Here is a 19,422-nt window from a genome sequence, read left to right as displayed (position 1 = left end):
ATTTCCCCTCCTTTCCTTCAATTATTATCCAACGGAGAGGAGGGGAATTGCGTCTTTTTCGATTTCGATATAATTGACTAACACCGGACCCCGATATACGACGATCACGATACGATGATCTAACTTGTAACCGTGCGAAACGAGCGCTCGATATTTGTTGCGAGTATCGAGATGTGCATCGAGGAAAATCGAAGGGAAAAGGAAAGGACTTGACCGTCGCAGGATCGGCCGAACAAGCGGAATAATTCGCCGAGATAGCAAGCGATCTCGTTAAGAAAGTATTCGCCAGGCGGCACTTTTCTTCCACTAATTAGAGTTTAAAGTGTTTCGATCTTGGATGGGGAGAGAGAGGAGGGGGAGTTGAAAGGAGGAGGGTCTCATTATTAAGTGTATAATTGGGGGAGAGGAGAGGCAGGGCATCGTCGATACCGCGATCGAGCTTACTAATCCGTTACTACTGTTACCTCGTAGCCGACGGAGAAACATCACAGAGAGAGGCCCGAGCAATCGTCGCCTTTGAACGAGTCCGTGGTATCCGCAGCCTCGGCCCTGAACAGACTGGCGGCCAGCAACGGGGAAATAACGATCACGACCACGCATGGACCCAGTGGAGCTGGGGTGAAGGCGAGTGTCACGCCGAGCAGCATGCACAATCCTAAGAAGGAGGAGGAGGATCTCAATGATTCACCTAGTAAGATCATTTTTATTTATTTTGGTTTTATTTTTTCTTTTCTTTTGTTTTTTTCTTGTCGATAGGTTTTAAGGTTTTGTAAATGAGGATCTTTTTTTAGATATGGAGTGAAAGGTGGTTTGGTGTATAGAGAGAGCATCATTCTTGAGTTTGAAATAGATTGGTGTGTTGTTTGATTATAATGAGAATGGTTTAGATTGGTTCAAAAGTTTTTTATTTAAATTTTGGATGGAGAGATAGTTTTTGTATAGTAGAGTGGTGGAGAGAGGTTAGATAATATTTGGAAAAAATTATTCTTGGATCTGAAAAGATATGATATCTGGTAGGAATAATTTACATAGATTCAGTAGTTATGTTTCCAGAATGAATCTTTTAATCTTTTTGATTGTCTTGTTGATCATAGTCGGGCGATGGTGGCGCCATCAACTCTTTATATATTTATAAGAATATATTTAGAATTCATAAAGGTATATTTAACATTTATCGATTTCATCGCTTTATCTTATTTTAGTCCATGCTCCAGAATTAGCAAAACTATTAAAATATTTATAATATTTAACCATTCACACATTATTTATCGATTCTATCCAATTTTTATTTCATCTTATGGAATTTCAAATCAAACAGACAATCAAATAAACGATTTAAACGAATGTGAAACGGATAAAGACGAGATAATGAATATATTTTTAAATAATATCTCCAAGAATCAAGAATACATTTCAAGAAGTAAGAATCGACCGACAACTCGAAAACGTCTCAATACTATATTATTACAATATATCGTAAGATAATTACGTAGATAAGAATCTAATATTTAGAAAATGTTCTCACACGGCACCGCACAAAAATTCGACCCGATCTTTCCGATTCTTTCTCGTGCCTCGTTGCCTCGAATCACGTTTCCTTCCCTTCTGCTCGGGTTCAACATTTAACGCACGGTCAAAGCCGATAAATAATAACGTTGGCGGCGTCTGTCCGCGCCTCGAAGCTCTTAATAATCCTAATAGGATATCGTACAATGCACGGCTCATTACGGTGTATTAGATCGTATGCTCTCTCCCGCTGCCTTCTGGGAAGCCATAAAGATTCCGTGTACGGTGCACGTAACCCCTCGACAAGTCGGCCAGACAATAATTTTAATAATTCACAATCATTGCTCAGGCTGTGGCACTTCGTCATTCCGCGGGACAACGATGATAATAATAATCGTTCGACGTATCGAGCCTAACGATTCTCAATTGCCGATGCCAACGTTACTTGATAAATCTAAGCTTTTGTTAACCAATCTCGCGCTGATCCTTGAGAGTCGATTCGTAAATTTAGAGAGGCGTAGGATGAGGAGAGGGAGGAGGATCGTTTATGATTCGTATGGATGGATAGAGGGAGGACAATGGAGAGTAAATTTGGAGGGAAGAGATCACGATCGACGAGCATTCACGTTGCTCGTTCACGCCCTTATTATCGAGTGTCTTTCTCGTTTGCTGGAAAAAAATGTCGCGAATCGCTCGTTAAGAACAATGAGGCTTCGAATTAGGATTGATTGCGGGTGATGAGAAATATTGAACGTGTCGATTTGGTTAAAATAATGAGGATTAAAGTGACTTTCTTTCTTCTTTTTTTTTTCTTTTTTTTTTTTTGAAAAGATCGAGGTCTTGAATAATTGAGGAATGAACGAGCAATGCAAATTTTTCGTATTATAATGCGAAGAATACGATTATAAACGTTACTTTTTATCTGCTGGTCGGGCACGTGGCGCCCTCTCTGAAAAAAAATGGCGCGGAAAAAAGAGTTAATAATCACTTTACGCACTCGGTCCTCTCTGAAGTAACATTGTCGAATGTTTTTTATGCATTTTTTATAAATCATTATGTATAACCACCGTGAAAGTTTTTCAACAGAAATTGCATCTCTGTCACGAAACTTTAACGAATGCAAATGGAATTGAAGAGAAATTAAGTTATAACATTGCGCATCAACTGCTCGATTTCAGTATGTACAGTGATGTGTTATACTTTAATTAATTATTTTCAACGAAATTTGAAAGTTTCATTAAGAATTCGGCCATTTCCATCCTATAATAGACCCATACACAGCAAAATACCAGATATATCGAAGAACAATTTGAACGGAGAAGTTATTGCAAATACGAAGATATTACTAAAAAAAAAATATCACATTAAATACTTCTACCTATTTTATTAAATTCTTCGAGGGATTGTACGCGTTTTTTCGCTAAAAACACATTCGTGTAAATGTTCCTCACGTTCATCTTGATACGAAAATAACGGATTCTCTGTTGCGAACGGTACCGATTCGCGAAAATACTTGCGCATTCCTCGAAACGAGGCACTTCCTCGTTGCACGAGAAAGTCGTGGAGCATCGTCGTCGCGTTTTTGTCTGTGTTCCACGGACGAGGATCCCGCGTTCGATTGGAAATTAATGATCGCAGAGACGGCGCAGAGACGGAAGAAAGATTTGCGGTTTATTGCAAGAAGAAAGCCGTTCAAACTGGCCGAGATAGTTGGCCACCTCTATTGCGTGCGTATGTACATACGTTCGGGGTGACAGATTTACGAGAGAAATCGGCGCGTTTGAAGCAGCTTTAACGAAGCCGGTATCGTTAGATAGGCCTCTAGGTAGAACTTTGAGGCATTCCGGTCGGTCGATCCGGAATTCGTTGGACAATTGCTCTTTGTCGAAACACTTTCTTCCAAGGATCGTAGATCTTTTTAAGAGAATCAGTACGATAATGGATGAGAAATGAATACAATGGAATATTTTATTAGACAATCTCTTTCAGAAGATAGTTGTAGCTTTTAACCAAACGTAATTGAAAATAATCGACGATCTTCATTCTAGAGTGTATTTTTTTTGGCAAATATACGTTGCGAAGAATAATTAAAGAATCGAGAAACAATCATCATCTCACGATTGTGATATTATCGATTTCCTCAATTTTAAATCCCACCAAAGGAAGGATTTTACTGATTACAGATCAACCGACGATCAACGAGGCCACGAACAACGTAGTCGACGGGATAAATCTGGACGAGATCAAGGAGTTCGCTAAGGTGTTCAAGTTTCGCAGATTGTCGCTGGGTCTGACGCAGACCCAGGTGGGACAGGCCCTGAGCGTGACAGAGGGGCCAGCTTACAGCCAAAGTGCCATATGCAGGTGAGTGTGCGACACTTCGTCGTCTTTCCTTTCGTCATTTTAGTTTTTTTATCTTCATCTTGTACTTGTCACGAATATTTCATACGGACGTCGCTGATGAGACACAGAAATGGAAAAAAAAGAAAGGACGATGAAATTAGATTGATATACGACAATGTGCCAGGTCACTGGAAATGGCCAAAAAAAAAAAAAAAAAGAAAGAGGGATGCTTCCCTGTTTTTGGCTGCTAACAATCCGTGTACATTTCTAGACCACGCTGAATCTCGATGATGTCTTCTTCCATTTAAAGAAGTCGGGGCTAAGGGACATTCGTTCAAAGTTCCTCCAAGGATCAACTCTTTTTACTCCGCCCTATGTCCAAATTAAATTGGTCATTCGATCTATTGCATTAATTCGGCCACTTCTTTAAGCTCTTTGCTAATCTTTGTCTTGCCTCTATCTACCTCGTGTTTTTTAATTTTATGAATCATTCTAAGAAGAAGAAGAAGAAAAAGAAGAAGGATCTCGTCGTTGAAATTAGCATTCGATCTGGTCCCAAGTGACCAATTAATTTTGGACATAGCGCTGTCGCGACAGAGTTAGCCATGTTGTGTACCTTGATCGCGTTTCACGAGTTCTTCGAGTACATATTCCGAGAGAGAAAAACGTCGTTGAATTTTCATGTGTAATGTGTAATCTACCACGGTGGTTCCTGAACACGTGTTTCGTTCGAACGTTGCACACGTGATTTTGACATGAGATCATGCGTCCCCATTCTCTCACTTAGCTTGTTAAGAGATAAGATTTGTTCAAGATCCCCGGAAGGAACCACGGTGGTAGTGCTGGTGGCAAGTAGAAACGATGTTTCTACATCCTGGTATTGTTATCGTAACGACTAATTTAAGCATTGGTGATTGTTCCCCAGTGCCCTGGCTACCCAGATGTACGCTGCCTCGCAGATTGCCTCTCAGCAGCAAGCTACGTACGTTCACCCCTCATGCTACTTAATTTACCTAAAAATCTAAAACTTTTTCAAATCCTTCTGGAAGCATAGCAGTTATACCCAAGCATGTGAATCCGTACATTTGGTTATCGTCGTGTGCGAGAGTAGCTCAGAGTATCAGTGTTCTCAAAAAAAAAAAAAAAAAAAAATCTTCGATTTTTTCAAGGCTTGTTGAAATTAATATATATCTTCCTTGTAATATTGAACGACAAGCGAGACACACGAGTATACACGTGCATAACGATAATATACATGAAGTTACATTATCTCTTTCTCTCTATCGCCCTTGATCTTTCTTCTATTTTTCTCCAATGTATGTCGACTTTCTCCGTTTCATTCCTCGGTGTTTCGTTAAATGGAACGATTATATCGCTTCGAACACGTCTTTAGTATCAATTTGGGGCATATTTGGGTATAGCTGCAATATCGCTATCACTAATTTCTAACTCCGTTTCTGGCAATGAAAGAAAAAGAAAAAAAAAAAAAGAGAGAGAGAAAAGAAAAAGAGAATGAAAAAGATTAAAATGAGATGCGAAAGGAGCACTTGTGAAACTTGTTAACGATTTCTTCGAGCCAGGGCATTGGCAAACTTGGGCATGATGTCGCCAACGCGTGAGTACACGTAAAAAAAAAAAAAAAAAATCGCGAAGATCGACGTCCGTCGAAGAGAGTGTGTTCCTTTTTTTTTTGGACGATCTTCGTTTCTTTTTTTATTTCTTTTTTAAATTTCTTTTTTTTTTTTTTTGTCTAAATTGATCACTCGATCTTTGTATACAATTACTTTGGTATACGGCTGTCGTTAATATACGCAGAAGAACACTAGCTCTCGAAGCGCGTTGGCAACATCATACACGGCATCACCAAAACCTTTAAGCATGCACGCATTGTCAATGTCCTGTTTTTGAGTCAATGCATGCTTTTTTTAGTGCTCCTTTAGTCGAACAAAGACGCAAAGAATTTTTTCATCTTCTCGTTCGAAGAGTAACAGTATTCGAAGTAAAGAGTATCTTGAGATTCAAAAAAATTGAAAAATTGAAAAATATCGAGATTGGGAGGAAGGATCTTTACGTCTTTGACGATTGAAATTTCGATTTCTTTCTTCACGAGTATAATATTTCTATACACGATATGGAATCAGAGAACGTGAATCATAAATTGTTGTTGGCTCTAGATTCGAAAAATTGGACATCACGCCAAAAAGTGCGCAAAAGATTAAACCGGTCCTCGAAAGGTGGATGAAAGAGGCTGAAGAAAGGTGAGTTGTTATTTTTAGAATATCAAATTTCGATTTCAAATCCATTTCATTGTATGTAATGAGTGTTAATACACGTAGAAGATATCGTATGTTCAAAGAGAACGTTATTAGATACGAATAATTTAAAATCATAAATATCACGAACACGATTGTAAAACACGTTGCACGTAACAATTTTCTTTGAAGTTTCTAATTATCCATCACATGTTCCTGATATCTAAATTGCCTATCTATTTAAATTACAAGTTTTCCATTTGATCAAATGGAATATTCTCTTTAAAATTATTCTAAAAAGAAAAACAAAATTATTCGTATTTAAGATGTTTAAAATACAAACTGTTCTAAATTTCTCTATGAAAAATCAAATTTTTCTTTCTTCGAAAATACACAAAAGAAATTCAGAATGAACATGTTCAAAGTTTACTTACCATCGTCCAAATCTCGAACCAAATTTCAAACTGTCATACTGATTCAGCTCTATCAAAAATCTCCTTTCTTTCAAAAAACAAAAGAAATTGAGAATTCAAAGATTATTTGATCGTTCGAAAATCAATCATTCGTCGCCTCGAACCAAATCTTAAATTATATCGTTCAAACTCCGCCGAACCATTTTTCAAAAAATTTTATCAAAAAAGTCAAGCTTTATTCTCCAAAAACAGAAATTCAAAATGAACGTTTTATTCAAAGTTTATATTTCATCAGGATCGTTTGTTCCAACATAAAATCTCCGTTTGGACAACGCAAATTTTACGATTATCCAACATCGGCCAACATCCAGGATCTCAAGCGGTGTCCGAGACCGTGTGAACGCGTGCGTGCTAATTGGTAATTCGCTAATTGAATCTGCCTGATTAATTGCGGATCCGCGTCTAATAAATACGCGGAATGTTAATTAGAATGGGGGAAACCGTTACCGTGCGCCGCCTCTCCACACGGGTACAGGTACCGCCGGTTTTATTCGTGTCGCGAAAGAAGTCGCCTATCGGCCTCTCTCCTTCGAGGTATCGGTTTTGCCGCCGCGCACACACCGCCGCACCTACACACACCGCCGATTTTTCTCCCAACGATGTATCAGGATTCGTAATTAGCGAAATTCAAAGTTTAATTCATCGCTCGAATCGTTCGATTGTCGATACGCAACAACGGCCTCATAACGATACACAACGATACAAGCTGGCTGGATTTATATCCCTGCAATTGGGAATTCTCGCGAAGTTTTCGGTGTAACGTGTTTCATCACTCCTTCGGCCCCTTGTATGGATTTTAATTTTTTTCCACCGTTGAAAAAGTTTGGCCTTGTTGGTTGAATCGAAAGTTAGGTTTGCGCGGAATTTGGAACGCTCGGAGTGTATCGGAGTTTGCAAAAGATTGGATAAGTTTCTACAGGCTAAATGGAATTTTTGTGTTTTATCGTGGAAAAGAATTTTATTTTTCCGCGGATTTTTTTTCTCTTTTCAATGTTCAAACGGAAAGCTTCAAACCCTATTAGCGAGCGTTTCTTGAAAAAAATTGAAAAAATTTTCGAAAATATTTGAATTAAAAAATAATCATAATATTCCAACTTTTCGAAAATCGTGAAAAAATTACACGATTTACACGAGTTACACGATTTCTTTAAAAGCGAAATTTATTTCAAGGATATGTACAATGATTCCTCGGTTGATTTCTATTCTCAATCCGAACGATTCCATTCCACGTTTAAATATCCATAAATTAAAAAATCCGCGTGATTATTACATATCATAAATCTATCTATATCCACCTGTCCATTCTGTCTTACACGATTCACGGATCGGTGTCCATGTTAACTCGGTAAAGAATCGTCGTTTAATCGATACCGGAATCTAAGAGCGTCAATCGGTCGAATTTTACGAGTCGGTGACGCCTAACACGGTTTATGGTTTCAATTTCACCGCGATACCGTTTCATTATTGCCTGCAAAAGCGTGGAAAATACACGTATATATACATATGTACGCGTGTTATATGCAAAAAATATATATATAAATACGTAGAGAGACGGATACGTGTTATAAAACGCATGTATGTATACGTGTATACGTGTGTACGTATATCGAGGTGCGCGGCATGTATCTCGACCGTGAACCGGATGATTCGATGACAGGAGCACGCGGTCATTTCTCTTTCCGCGACCGAGCCGGCAACAATGACCCATTCCGCATTCCCGCGGCGTAGCATCAACAGATTTTCCCAAAACGAACAAAATGATTTGTTGACTGTGCATTAACACCTTCGCGCCGGCGAAACAGCGAATCATCCCGCCCGTTATTGGCCCGGAACCGTTTTTCCCCATTTAATGATTCGTTCCTTGATTACTCGTTCGCTTCGAAACGAAAAGCGAAAGTTGTCAACATTTTCTCTTGTTGATCCTTTTGTTTTTTTTTCTCTTTTTCTCTTTTTCTCTTTTTTCTTTTTTTTTTTTTTGTTTCACGCGATGATGATTTTCACGCGATAAAACGAAACATTGTGTACCTTTCGGGGAGAATATTATTCTTTCAAGTTTTATGTCGCTATTCGTAAGATTCGCCGTTTTCGTAATTTTTCCTCGTTTTGTGCGACGAAAGTGTAGCAAAACGATTGTAACAGAAAAGAGAAATAATTAGCGCTATGATACGAATATGTAAAATGAATATTTTTTTTATAATTCGTCGCCATTTACCTTCAACTTCAAAATTTCGTTTCATCGGAAATTATAAATTTGAAAACTGATAATCGAATTGTAAAACTTCAACGCTTTTACTTCCCTATCTCTCGTCCTTAAAATAATTCCAATGTAACGCGATATATTTACAAAATCGCGACAGAAAATGCAGGAAACGTGGATCGCGAGTCCGCTGATCCATCAACCGGTTCTCAACCCTTCTTTAACAATTATCCATCCGATTCGATGACGGTTTGAAACGCAGTCATTCCTCTTCTCCTCCTCTCTTTCTCTCTCTCTCTCTCTCTCTCCTTCTGCCTCGCAACAATGACCCATCCCGCATTCTCGCGGCATAGAAGTAAGCGCGCGACCGTGCGCCTGCCGCGTCCAGGAAAAATGAAAGCGGCTAGTTTATGCGGTGCACGTGCACGATTTATCTGCCGAGTAATTAAACTGTGGACTAATTAAAATCAGGTTTCTGATGTACCCTTCCCCTCCTCGCTCCCCACGATTCCTGTCCTTTCTTCTCCTCCTTCCCCTCTCCCTTACTCCCCTTCCCTTCCTCCTCTCCCCCCCGCTTGATCTCTCCTCTCTTTCTTAACGTTTCTACACGATCGTGTAAAACGCCAACACTCTCGAACCCGATGCTACACACCCACGCACGAATCCTCCACCCCCACTGTTTATTCCCTTCTCCCGATCCGTGCCTCCGTTTTCCGTTTCCTCCCCCCCTCCACTTACTTTTCCAATGGACCCAACAGCTGCTGCCCCGCGTTTCCACGCGTTTCCAAGTTCCTCTTCGTTTCGAAGAGCGGCGTCCTCGCTTGATCTTCTTTCCTCCTTCTCCTCCTCCTCCCCCTCCTTCTCCTCCTCCCGGGAGTTCGTATACATCCGGGTAAATATGTGCCTGCACGGACCCGAGATTTAGGTGGGCTCGTTTAATGCCAACCGGTAAGGAGTTTCTAATAAATATTCGATTGGCTGATTTATTCCGATCGATTCGAGACGACAGAGAGAGGAGAGGATTCGAGAGAGGAAAGGAGAGGCTACAGAGGGTGACTAAGCATATTTCCAGAGTGTCTGATTCATATTTGGAGAAAAGAAAGAGAGAGAGAGAGAGAAAGGGAGAGAATTGAGCCTCTCTCATTTCTTCACCTGTTCTTCTCATGATTGATTCTTGTTTGCTTTTGTTTATTCTTGCTCGAATTGAATAAGTTCTTCTGGATACTGGAACTAGTTTTTTATTATTTTCTAACAAAAGTAAGAATTGAATTTTATTTATTCGCGTAGTCGTTTTATTTAAGATAATTTAGTTTAAAATTGTTCGAACAAGAAATGATCTACGTGGAACGTAAGATAATTTTTTTAAAAAAAAGTATCCAAAATATCCGTCCCCTCTCCCTTAAATCCTTAGATTTCACGCGTGATCTATTTCTTTTTTTTTATCGTATACTTGATAATAACGTAGGGTATTAATTTACAGAATTCAAAGTTCGTAGAAAATTTCATGTGCATCAAGTAAATAATCCTTGTCCTTGTTCACAGTCGTACACGACTTGTTCCACCCTCTTTCTCCCTTCGTTCGGCTTCTCACTTATATGTATGCGGGGAATACGTGTTCGAGTTAACCCTCGGCGCCGGGTTTGATTCCACGTTTTCCCTCTTCATCCTACCCTTAACCAGGGTATTCCTCTTTTCTTCAGTCAGCTTTTCTCGCCTGCAATACACGCGCGCGATAATAACGTTTCCTTTGGAGGCGGAAGGGTTTATTAAGATTATTGAAAGCGGTGGTAAATTGGCGCAAGAGAAGCAATTACGATATTTGTGACCGCTTTGAAACGGTCGCCTTTTAATTTGTGTCGCGTGTCTTCAGTTATTGAAAGCTTTGTGCTTCCTTTTTCAACCCCCTTTCTTCTTTCTCTCTTCTTCTTCTTGTTCTTCTTCTTTTTTTTTTTTTCGTTTCAGCATGCTTTGACGAGTTCTCGAGCTTGCATTTCGATCGGTCGTAATGTTGGCCAGGGCAGGCTTTGTGAAAATCGTTTAAAAAATAATATGCATAATTATTACACTTTGATATCCGATATTTATAATTGGTAGTTTCTATTTTTTAAGATCGGAGGATTTGATATATATGTATATATCGGTTTAATTTTTTTTTTTGTTTAATCGTTTTTATCGATTTTACCTTTATATACATGGTCCTCCGAGTTTCAATATTTTCTTAATGGGTGAATTTACATTTCGGCGAATTCATCGAGCCTCCAAGCTTCATCAGACTTTCATACCAATAACACGAATGTAATCAATAAATCGTGTGCCGCCAAAAATAAATCCTCTTTTGTAGGAAAAATGTAATTACCGTATGGTTAATTTTAATCACATACCCTCCCTCCCTCCCCCCTTCCCGGACGTTAAACACGGTAACCGTAGGACGGAGGAGGCTTTTTCTCTATCAATTTAATAAATTCTCCTCCCTTCACTCCCAATTCTTCTCGTTAATTAAGTCACTGACGGCCGATGGTTATACGACAGACAACAATTAACAGAAAACCAATTCGTTATCCGACATAATGACAGTCTAAAACGATGAAAGTTTAAAAGTTTCTAAGAATAACTCATCGTGAACGATCGTGGTCGCGAAAAATATGGAAACTTGTTCGATTATCTGATCGTTTAAACACGTTATAATTCTTATTGTTTATATCACCATTTTTATTTAAAAAAAAAATACGATTATCATTCTCCACAATCTAGAATATCCTCAAATATCGTCAAATTTCAATATATTCGATTCGACTCGATACACACGCACATACACACGTATACACACAAGAGAAAAAAAAAATTGCTGAAATAAAGGAAAATGTATAAAATAACTCCTTATTCCGCCGAGCCTATCTCATCACCGCCCCATTAATTTTTTCCCCATTAAACACCGGCAAAACGACGCCTCGATCGTCGACGTATCGCCACGCACCACCCTCCCCCGCCCTCCCCAATTCTCGGTCGTTCGTCAGCCTCCGTTGAAAACTCGCCCCACCCCCTGGGGCTGGGGTTTCGAAGCATCGGTTCTTCGCGCACCCCGGCTTCTCCATTAGCATATTGTTTTCGCGGATTCGACGAAATATCACCATGCGATGCTAATGGCTCGGCCTGCACTTTTTTCGGCGGGGCTCGACAGTTGGTCATACGGAGTTAAATTAAAAACATAAATTCCGCAGCGGCGTCCACCTACTTCTCTTCCCCTCCTCTGTCGCCTAATGCTCTCTCTCTCTCTCTCTCTCTCGATGCGTATGTATATCGCGCACGGTCGAGACTCCCAACCCTTCCACCCTTCCCTCTATCGTCCCTGTCTCTGTCCTTCCAACCTCCACCCTTTCTCCGCGTTTCGCTCGCTTAGCCGCGATTCCCAACGGAAGTTCTCTCCTGTTTACGGTTACGAGGTTTTTTTCGATGCGACGCGCTTCGATCGCTAATTTCATTTGCGCGACGGCGACATCGCGATGCGTCCTCCGCCGTCCGTTCCATCAGGGAAAGTTGGTCGGCTAGGGACGAAGGCCAATCAGTCAAGGGGATGAATGTCTCGCAAAACCGGCCGGCTTTGTTTCGGTCATTTCTCTTGTTTCGGTCATTTCTCTTGTTCGGCCATTCCTCCTTCCTCCTCGTTCTTTTTATTCTTCTTTTTTTTTGAGGGGGGGTTTTTATCTTTTTTTTCTTTTTTTTTTCTTTTTTTTCTTTTGTAAGGAATCGAATCGATTCGAATCGCGAGACGATGGAGAGAAATGTTGAACGGTGTTCACGCGACTAACTCCTATATCTGTTTACGATGGCGCTTTCCGCGAGGATCGCTTTGATGTAGAGAAAGTTTGCCGAGTTAACAGACGACCGATCCGTCTGTTTTGTTTTAATATTTGATTAGAGTACGATCGGGGTGGTATTTGCACTAGTGTGAGATGAAAATTCAGTTTTCCAAGTCGTTTTTTTACATCGGTTTGTATCATTTTTTTCTTTTTTCCTTTTTTTTTTATTGTTATTCCCTTTTTCTTGCGTGTTTTTTTCAAGGTGATGAATCGTTTAATTACGATAATACGATGTTTGCGATGTATCGATGTTCATTCTGAATTTCATTTTTCGAATATTTTTCCTTCGAGAGTCTGTCCTTGCTTTTTGCGTGATTTATTAAAGTAGTATTTCGTAGTATTAATAAGAACGTTGTTACCAGTATGAATTTTATTGAAGAGAAATGAGGACAGTGTGTTTGGTTACAGGCACAAGAGCGGGCTACATCAGCTGACGGATTTTATCGGGGTGGAAACGAACAAGAAACGAAAGCGACGAACTTCGTTCACCCCCCAGGCTTTGGAATTGTTAAACGCTCACTTCGACAGAAATACTCATCCTAATGGTAAGTTTTCATTTGTCATTTGTCTTTCTAACATGATATATTCTCAAATTCGAAGCAAACTTTAAGGAAGAAAAAAGATTAGAAGAAAGATTATTTTATTTTAAACATTTCTAACGAAAAAATATTTTCGAAGAATCAATCGTTGCACATTTAATACGCATTTATTAAGTACGTATTCGGAAAGAAGGAAAAAATAAAATTTGGAGAATTAAATTGTCCTTTAAGATTAATTTGACTAACTATTTTCTGTATTCATTTCAGGTAACGAAATCACGAACTTGGCGCAACGCCTCGGATACGACAGAGAAGTGATCAGGATTTGGTTCTGTAACAAGAGGCAATCCTTGAAAAACGCGGTGAGACTGATGTCGAAGGACGTTGTGTAAAAGTGCTAGGACAAGATTGGTCGCGAATGGAACCAGTGAGCAAATATAATTAAAAAAAAGAATGAAAATAAGAAGCTTTAAGGACTCGAATTTTACGTTGCACGAGTTGAATTCGTCGAGATTCGAATAGCGTTTCATTCATCGATCACTTCGACGAAATCAGGGACGGATCGATGAATAATCGCGTGAACAGGAATTTCAAACAACGGGGGACAAAGAGAAAAAGAAGTAACAGCGAATCTCGGCGACGCGTTAATAAAATAATTCGGAGAAATTAGCGCGTTCCGAAGGAATCGCTTTAAAAACTCATGCACGATACCCGTCGAGCCATGAATTTTTAAAGGGGCGCTCTCGACGATCGATGTAAAAAAGATCATCATTGTGATTGCAGGCGTATACGAGACCTATTCTGTAAATAGTTTTAACCTACGGTTAATGTGATGTACAGGAGTCGAGCGTTTGTAACGTTGATAATTGCCTTAACCGCCATCGTCTTATCCGATATTTCGTTAAACGAAGAAAAAAAAAAGTATGGAATCGATTAAGAAATTAAAAAAAAAATTTTATCGACCATGAAGTCAGTGCGATTTTCCTATTGGCAGCCGGTAAGAAAGCGACTGACGATAATGTATATTCCTATGGGTGATACACGAAATATTATCGATTAATGATAAAACAGAAAACCTTTTAAATTTTAAAAAGATTAATAAATTCTTCGGGGAAGAATTCGCGAATTGAAAAAAAATCTCGTGTATCATTCGTATCGAGGACAGAACACGATAAGACGTAAATCAAACAACAATTATCAAGTCGCGTCTCGGCTCGTGAAACTAGGATAAGTAATTCCGTTAAGTAATCGCACAGATAACGCTAGTTCGTGAAACGATCGAGAAGCTTCCAGCTACTGAGAATCGTCTGTCATTATGAAATCAACAGACGAAGCACAAAAATCGTGGATCGTACGAAAAGTATCGATGATCGAACTTTGAAATCGTTCGAATGGTATTTTTCGTACGAGATCCCATCGAGAACCATGAGATCGAGGAACGGACCAGTGTGTTCGGTCCTTTCGCACACAGGAAAGAACATAGTTGAAGCAACGAGAACAGCAAACAGTAACATTACCGATAACGAACAATAACAAACAGCAACAACAGTACCGTCACGTTCACATGCCATACACAGCGGGATTCAACAATTCAGTTGTTCACACAGGAAATAGAAACGGAAAAGTTTTGACAGTACCGCCGCTATCGTTTATGACGATCCATCATCCAACTCTTTTTATTTTCATTCTTACCGGTGAAACAACCACTCGTTTACAGGCTTCGTTAGGGAAAAAGAAAAAAAAAAAAAGAAAGAAAAGAAAGATGTTTCAACCATATTGTTCTCTGGGTGTGCTCGTCTGTATAAATTATACGCGTGTATTTTAGATAAAAAGAAAAAAAAAAAATTGATCGAAAGGGAAAAGCAAAAAGTCACGAGGGAAATGAGGATAGAGAAAACAAAGGAAGAAAAAAAAATATACGAAAGAAAAATGAGAAAAAGAAGAAACTTTGTAGCGAGTAAATTAATGCAATAATGTCTTTTTGAAAGTATATTATCGATCGATCATAAGGATCCTCCTAATACCCTTTTAAAATTCTATTCGAACCGGAAACGAGAAAAGGGACGTTTGAAAGTGGTTTGACGTTTTTCCCCCGCAGAGATAAACATGGAAGAAAAAAAGTTACTAGTCCGTAATAATCTGCCATATAACGAGGTATACGTATTAAACATTTACGCATCTTTCGTTCCTAAATGTTCGATCTGCTTGGCCGCTGGTGATTGTATCGATATATTTATATTTGGTACGCGTCCCGTCTATTCAGCCCAGGGAAATATGCAATCGAATTACCCGCCTCAAAATAAGGAAAATACAAAAAAAGGATCGAATAAATTCAATTCTTCCTTTGACTGGAAAGAAAAAAAAAAAAGAAAGAAAGAAAGAAAAGAAACTGAATCTTTGCTTCTAGTTAAAGTAAAAATTGAACGAATCGCTTTCAGAAGCATCTTTTTTAATTCTCACGAAAAATCGATAGATTTTTACTGGAAGAATGAATCATCAAAATCACGAGGATCGATATCAGGCGTTCATTGGATTCTCAAGAGCCGTAGTGATTCGTATAAAAGATAATCTTGCGGTAAAATTTGTGCGAAGCCGACCGAAATAGTTATCACCGACATAAATTCCATGAAATAAACGTTAGCTGGGTATATACACTGTATACATATATATACATATGAATGTACGTATTATATACGTGTGTATAACACAGCCATGAGCAGGCAACGTGCACTCTATAACGATACTAATTCGATTGCAAATTCACCAAGCGAGGACACTGATAAATGCGTGCTAGTGAATCACGCGTTCCATAACCGTCATTGGCGGGGATTAATTTCACTTCCGGTTACGCGATTCAGGCCGCCATTTGAAACGCGTCGTTATTCACAAGATGGCGGTGTTCCCCGACCGAGACGGGACGCGGTACGACCAGGGACAGGTTTTTCCAATTTCCACGGACGAATCTTCGTATTTATTATAACGCATCCAGAGGAATGGTTCGTTAGTTAAAATGAAAAAAGTAAAAAAAAAAAAAAAAAAGCGAAAAAAAAGAGGAAGAAGGAAGAGGAGGAGGAAGAAGGAAGGGAAGAGGAAGTAAATAAAATAAAAAAATAAATTATAATATCATTACAAGAAGCTTAAAATATCGACCATCCACAAGGATAAAAGTATCACATGTATTCCCCGGTTAATCGATATAGTGAATAATAGCGTTTTACTTTTGAATGTGTTCCGCTTCAAGTGAAAGGGCTCTCTTTCTTTACGTCTAATCTTACTGGAGGGCAGGATAGTCGTTTTTAAATGGAGAAAAAAAAAATAATAATATGCGGAAAAAAAGTAATAATAATTATAAATAATAACTGCAGAATAGAGCGTGCGCGCGACCGATCGACATTGTTCTCTCTCGACGATTTTTCCTTCCTTGCCGTAATAAACGATACTGTAGGCGAAACTAAACCCATCCCAAAAAAAAAAAAAAAGTAATAATGGTACGACACGATTTCTTAAATATCTCTCAGCTCGAGTATAATTAAAGATGAGAAACATATACACACGTATACACACAGACACACCGTATGATCGCCAATAAAGGGAACGAAACGAAATAATGGGATATATACAACACGTATACACGCACATAGATACATAATAAACATTCGCGTCATTCATGCATACAGATACACACACATACTTCGATACCCCGCCGTTGTAATGGGCTAACTCACATACGATTAATTATTAAACCACGAGATCCTTGCAAGGAGCGTAGCTAGAAGCGCGAAAGGGTAGCGAGTGTACATAATTAAGGCGACACCTAGGGACTGCAATATCGTAAGAATCTAAAAAAAAAAAAAAAAGAAAAAAAGAGAAAAAATGATACGTTTAACTAACTAAATCGTGATCGTGATAGCTATGAAATAGTTACACGAGGACAATGACGTGACGACGACAGACAGATAATTTATGTAATGGACGGACGAAACACTATTCGCACGGTAAAAAAAGATGAAAAAAAAAATAAAAATAAAAGCGTTAAGGGGTTGGAGGGGTTGAAAAAATGAAAAAAAATAAATTTGTAAGGATAAACGCGTACGTTTAAGGTATTTTACTCTCTAGGATACGATTAAAGATACGAGCAAAGTGATCTGTTCCTAAACGAAGCATACAAAAAGATGGAGGCAATAGAAAATATGGAAAATATGGAGAATAGTGCAAAAAAAAAGGAGGGAGAGAAATGGAAAAATGTATTATAGAAACGAATGGAATGGTGTACGGTTAAGGGGTGAATTGGGGACGATGGAGGGACGATTCAAAATTCAAAATTTTGATTAATGGGGGACGTGTATGTTGTTTTTTTTTTTTTTTTTTTTTTTGATAGGAAGATAGTGACGGAGTGCGGTGGGACAAAGAGAAAAAGAGAAAAGAATGAAAACGTTTGTACAGAGATATTCCGGTTATTAAATTTTGTTATACGAGGAAAAAAAAATGGGGGAGAATGGCGCGGTGGATGTTGACGAGAGAATAAATTAAAAAGAAAAAAAAATAAAATTACAAACGAGAGAGTGAGGGAGAGTGTGAACGAGAGAAATACTACTGACGAGAGAGAGAAAACAAATTTACGAATCATGTGTATTTTCTTCGTGAAAAAAAAAATTGATATTCAATAGGTCATTACGGAAATATAAACATGAGTATTAAAGAAAAAAAAAAAACGTGAACTGTATTCGTGAGTGTCATATTTCTAAGGAAGATAGATCCACGGGCGAATGTTTTATAGCAGTTTCCGGCCGAATTTTCACATTTCAGGTTGAATTCAAGAATGAAAAAAAAAAAAAAAAAAGAAAAAGAAAGAAAAACATACACCCACACGATATATCAGAATAAATATATGCAACACGATGCATTAGAATAAAAATAACCGAATTGTGTTTTCAGGAAAATAAGTTTAAACAAAGGATATAAATCAAAGGTAAGAAATAAAAAATAAAAAAGAGAAAAAAGTTCGTGGCACGAATGAAAAGAGGAAACTGCTTTTGAAACATTGCCCAGCGAAACCAAAGTTCCTACTACGTTTTATAAAGTATATAACTGAACTGCAAAACTTGAATTGTACATAAACGAGGGTTAAGCTAGCACACGATCCACAAATACAATCAGCAATCGAACGACGCTAAGAGACAAGAGGGATGCAGGGTCAATTGATTCCACGTCACGATTCGTTATTATTAATTTATTATTAATATAAAATTTCAACAAATTCGAGAAGATTACACGTAACACGTCCACGCGATACATTCGAGTGGAAGAAAAAAAAAATAATAATAATAATCTTGTAATAAACCATCGTCTTCGCAATTTAAAAGACGGGAGACAATTGATCGTGACAGCACAATAAATGATGAGCATAACGGAACACGCTACGAGAGAGGAAAACGCGTTAATATACACACATAAGCCACGTAACACACATACACACACATACATGTACACATACATATACAATTTAATACATTCACAGACATACGCATATATACATACATTATTATACATTATTATACATACACGTACACGTACATGAGACACACGCGTACAGTGAAAAAAGGAAATTAAAACACATTAAGTATACAATTAAATTAAGCAGCCGTAGCCTTTAGCTTGAATGTTAGCACCTAGACACACGATGTAACATTAAACTACGTATTTAAAAGGAAAAAAATTAAAAAAAAAAATGAAGAACATGAAGTGGAACGGAGAAAAAAAGAATCTTTAGCGGTTAAGCGAACTATCTGTGTAAAATCTAGTAGGTGTCCACAAGAATAAAATAAAAACATATATTGTGGTACAAATCACACAAAGATCGTACCTTCAAGGTCCTGACTGCGCCTCCAACCGAACTCTTTCTTGTACATATAATTTTTTATATGCCGATCTGATTTGTGTATGATTTCTATATATACGAGATATGTATACCGCAATTTATAATATTATTAACACACGATAATCCTATTGTCGAGCGTTTTCAAATAATCCGAAGAATTATCGCTAGTAAAATCAGCTCTTTTTCTTTCTTCTTTAATTCACCGCCCTCTGTGTTTAACAATGATGCTATATACAATGATTACTACAATGATTATATGTATATATATATATACATATAAAATACTTTTAAATACCAACCAAAAATTCTTATAATTTTCTTTTTTTTTTTTTTTGAATTACATCATGGAAAGCTCGAAGAAGCGTTCATATTTGAAG

At 38.2% G+C, this 19,422-nt stretch overlaps 1 protein-coding gene across 9 annotated transcripts in view; it reads left to right on the top strand.

Moving 5' to 3' along the window:
• The window catches only part of LOC107997150 (POU domain, class 6, transcription factor 2), a 172,447-nt gene extending 153,226 nt beyond the window's left edge, over window positions 1-19,221 (top strand). For 4 of the 9 annotated variants that reach the window (XM_062084177.1, XM_062084173.1, XM_062084175.1 and 1 more), the window contains 6 exons: window positions 472-691; window positions 3,690-3,870; window positions 4,775-4,831; window positions 6,024-6,107; window positions 13,022-13,173; window positions 13,435-19,221. In XM_062084177.1, coding sequence (XP_061940161.1) covers window positions 472-691; window positions 3,690-3,870; window positions 4,775-4,831; window positions 6,024-6,107; window positions 13,022-13,173; window positions 13,435-13,559 — 819 coding nt within the window. In that variant the 3' untranslated portion in view covers window positions 13,560-19,221. The remainder of the gene's footprint in view (window positions 1-471; window positions 692-3,689; window positions 3,871-4,774; window positions 4,832-6,023; window positions 6,108-13,021; window positions 13,174-13,434) is intronic. The other 5 variants (XM_062084176.1, XM_062084174.1, XM_062084180.1 and 2 more) reach the window with 3 other exon arrangements.
• The last annotated feature ends 201 nt before the right edge of the window (window positions 19,222-19,422 follow it).

This window comes from Apis cerana, linkage group LG13, assembly GCF_029169275.1.
Source record: "Apis cerana isolate GH-2021 linkage group LG13, AcerK_1.0, whole genome shotgun sequence".
Classification (NCBI taxonomy): domain Eukaryota; kingdom Metazoa; phylum Arthropoda; class Insecta; order Hymenoptera; family Apidae; genus Apis; species Apis cerana.
This window is presented reverse-complemented; position numbering and strand designations above follow the sequence as displayed.